The 3,195-nt window shown below is 52.6% G+C and overlaps 1 protein-coding gene across 1 annotated transcript; it reads right to left on the reverse strand.

The window, feature by feature from the left end:
* Positions 1–1,240: 1,240 nt before the first annotated feature.
* sox21b (SRY-box transcription factor 21b) lies at positions 1,241–2,843 on the reverse strand. The gene has a single exon (XM_036561985.1). The coding sequence runs from the start codon at positions 2,581–2,583 to the stop codon at positions 1,852–1,854; it is 732 nt and encodes a 243-aa protein (XP_036417878.1). The 5' UTR covers positions 2,584–2,843; the 3' UTR covers positions 1,241–1,851.
* Positions 2,844–3,195: the final 352 nt, after the last annotated feature.

Below are 3,195 nucleotides of genomic sequence, written 5' to 3' on the forward strand. Positions count from 1 at the left end.
AGAGCAGACCAGCAGGTGGAACCACACAGATACAGATCAGACACAGTCAACAACAGTCACCTATTCACACACTGAGAGAGAGAGTCAGTGTGGTCAGCGTTACACTCTGGGAATTAAAGGGGAATTCCACTGACTTTCAAAATTCCCCCCATAATTCAGTGTGTGAGGTGTAATCAGAGAGATTCAGAGAGGTTTGGTCTGAAATGGTTCAGATGTCTTTACAGTGGTGGTGATAGGAACCAGGGGTCACCATGACTACAACACAAATATAGACATTTTATTTACTATCCAGAACCACCAGTGAACCTACACGAGTCTTCTGAGTTTATATGGAATGTTGATGATGGAAAATAGTGGAAAATCTGAAATAATAAGTTTTCTTTGGGGACTATTTTGCCTCACAGTGCCCTGCATGTATCCCTCCACCATGAATGGAGTTTAAGTCCTCTAAACTATCATAAAACAGTGTCTCAGTCATCAGGCAGTGAATTCATAACCAGTTCATGTAGGAACTTTCTGTGAGGGAGCTTTCAGAGGTGGACGTCTGGTTCCTATCACCACCACTGTGAACAGTTCTGACTCTGTAAGTTTATCTAGAACGGAACGTTTCACACCAAACCGCTCTAAATCACTCTGAACCGCTCTGAACCGCTCTGATTACATCTTAACAACTTGATCATGCAGAAATGTTGAAAAAATGGTGGAATTCCCCTTTAAATTAACAGCTCAGGAGAAAACAGGAATTTGTGAATTTTCAGAGAAAGAGGAGCTGCTGTCAGAGTTCGACAGGACACCGTATCTGAGCCTACATACAGCTGAGTGGTCAGAATGTCCGAGGCCCACACCGAAGCATGCAAACTTCTTAATGTAGGCCAAGACTGGACAGTGCAGGACACTCACAGGATGGCAGTCAGCAGAAACAGAAATCAAGCACAGATTCTTTCACACACACACCTGCACTCTGCTGAACCAGCACTCAGTGAAACAGAGCAGTGGTCAGTCGCAGCCTCGCCGTTAAAGCCGCCGTCCGGCTCCCTCCCCCTCAAAGTGGACCCTGTTTCTGAGAGCCGGTGGGTTTCAGGTTCCGCCGATCTGAGCGCTGATAATCGGCCTCTCTGCTACAGCGACTCGCTTTAGCTTTCAAACCTCAACAAAAGATCCTCAGGACGCGTCCAGCTCGGGCCCCCGGGGGCCGGACCCGCTCCAGCGGTCAGCAACAACCACACACAGCGACTGAGAGTGTGTGTTCACACGCTTTATTAGAGCCGCTGCAGAGAGAACAACACACACACACACACAGTCTAAGAGTCAGTTAGAAAAGAGTTCATCACCGCTGAGGAGGAGAAGGAGGACGATGAAGAGGAGTGTGAGTACACCTGCATTCACACACTTTCACATCTGTGTGTGTGTGTGTGTGTGTGTGTGTGTGTGTGTGTGTGTGTGAGATCACACTCAAGAACAGTCCATGATCTTCCTCCGAACAGTCCATCCTCCGCTGGCCCGAAACCAGGAATAGTAATAGTGATAATAGCAATAATAATAATAGTAGTAGCAATAATAATAATAGTAATAATAATAATAATAATATCGTCTCCAACGAACAATAAATATTACACACATCTATGAAACAGTGATTGTAAAGTCCAAACCTGCTCCCTGATGGGACTCAGCTGTACACATTTACAAAACAGTGCAGTCCGGTTCCGTCGACGCAGAGACGTCCGGGCGGGCTTTACGTTACACACTAAGGGTGTTCAGTGGCTGTCTGTCACACACACATGTGTGTGTGTGTGTGTTCCATGCATTGCCTCGTCCGTGTCCATGCTCCGTCTCCTGGCCTGGGGTCAGAGGTCAGAGTGCAGCAGCGTAGGCGGGGTACGGCTCCAGCGGCGGTTTGCCCATGCCGGGCAGCAGGATGTAGGCGAGCGGCGGCTGGAGTCCGGCAGAGGGCCATGCTGCACAGCTGCATGGTATCATGTAGCCCGGGTTGCCCGGTGATGGGTGAGAGTGCGTGTGCGTGCCCGCCCCAGAGAAGCCGGGGTAGCCCAGCGGTGGCGAGGCGTAGGGCAATGAGGGCGCCGACAGTTCTGGCATTTTAGAGCCCAGCTCCAGGAAGGAGTAGGGGTGCGCCGGGACAGAGGGGTTCAGGAACACCCGGGCAGCCGCTGCCGCAGCCGCCGCCGCAGCTTTATCCGGCGCGCTCAGGAGCGGCTCGGGCAGTGCGGAGCCCGGGAAGGCGCCGATCCCTGCGCCCACCTTCAGGGCAGTCTCATGCTCGCCCATGCCATAGGGCACGGGGAAGGCGAACTTACCCTCCTTCTTCAGCAGCGTCTTGGGCTTGCGGCGCGGCCGGTACTTGTAGTCGGGGTGCTCCTTCATGTGCAGTGCCCGCAGGCGCTTGGCTTCGTCAATGAAGGGCCGCTTCTCGGCCTCGGTCAGCAGCTTCCACTCCGCACCCAGGCGCTTGCTGATTTCTGAGTTGTGCATCTTGGGGTTCTCCTGGGCCATCTTCCTCCGCTGCGCCCGAGACCACACCATGAAGGCGTTCATGGGCCGCTTCACGTGCTCGGCCCCCTTGGACATGGTGAGGCCGGACTCGAGCTCCACCCCTCCCGGGCTCAGGCGCTCGGCACCATGGGACGGGGCGCTGTGTCCTGGACTGACCCCCACCGCTGCTCCTGTCCTGATGAACGTCGGGCAACAACAACAACAACAAAAAAAAACAAAAACAAAACAAAACTCCTTCTGACTCTCACGCGCTCATGGCTCGAATCCGTGCTCAGAGAAAGTGGAGTGCTTGCGCGTGAGTGTGTGAGAGTGTGTGAGAGAGAGGGTGTGTGCGTGCACCATAGCTCCTGCAGACTGAACGCTGCGCTCAGCTGCGCTCGCACTTACCCCAATAAACCCCTCCACTGCGCATGCGCACTGCGCTCCACGCCCACCACGTGCAGGCGGCGCAACGGCGTTGGACACACACACACAGACACACTCGATCTAGAGCGCAGAGCTCGCTGCAACGCGCGCGCGCGGCTAAAACACGGCAAATGCACACTTTTAGTTATGTGAACAGGAAGAGCGCGTGACAGTCACACACACCTCCGATTAATAAAGAATAAACACACTACTCTTATTATTAAAGCTCATATTGAGAATTCATATTCCTATAATAATAATATTCTTCGTCTTCTTCTTCTT

The sequence above is a fragment of the Colossoma macropomum genome, unplaced genomic scaffold (assembly GCF_904425465.1).
Source record: "Colossoma macropomum unplaced genomic scaffold, Colossoma_macropomum, whole genome shotgun sequence".
Lineage (NCBI taxonomy): Eukaryota > Metazoa > Chordata > Actinopteri > Characiformes > Serrasalmidae > Colossoma > Colossoma macropomum.

Coding starts and splice junctions, on each gene's coding strand:
- sox21b (XM_036561985.1), bottom strand. CDS start 2,583: ATGTCCAAGGGGGCCGAGCACGTGAAGCGGCCCATGAACGCCTTCATG.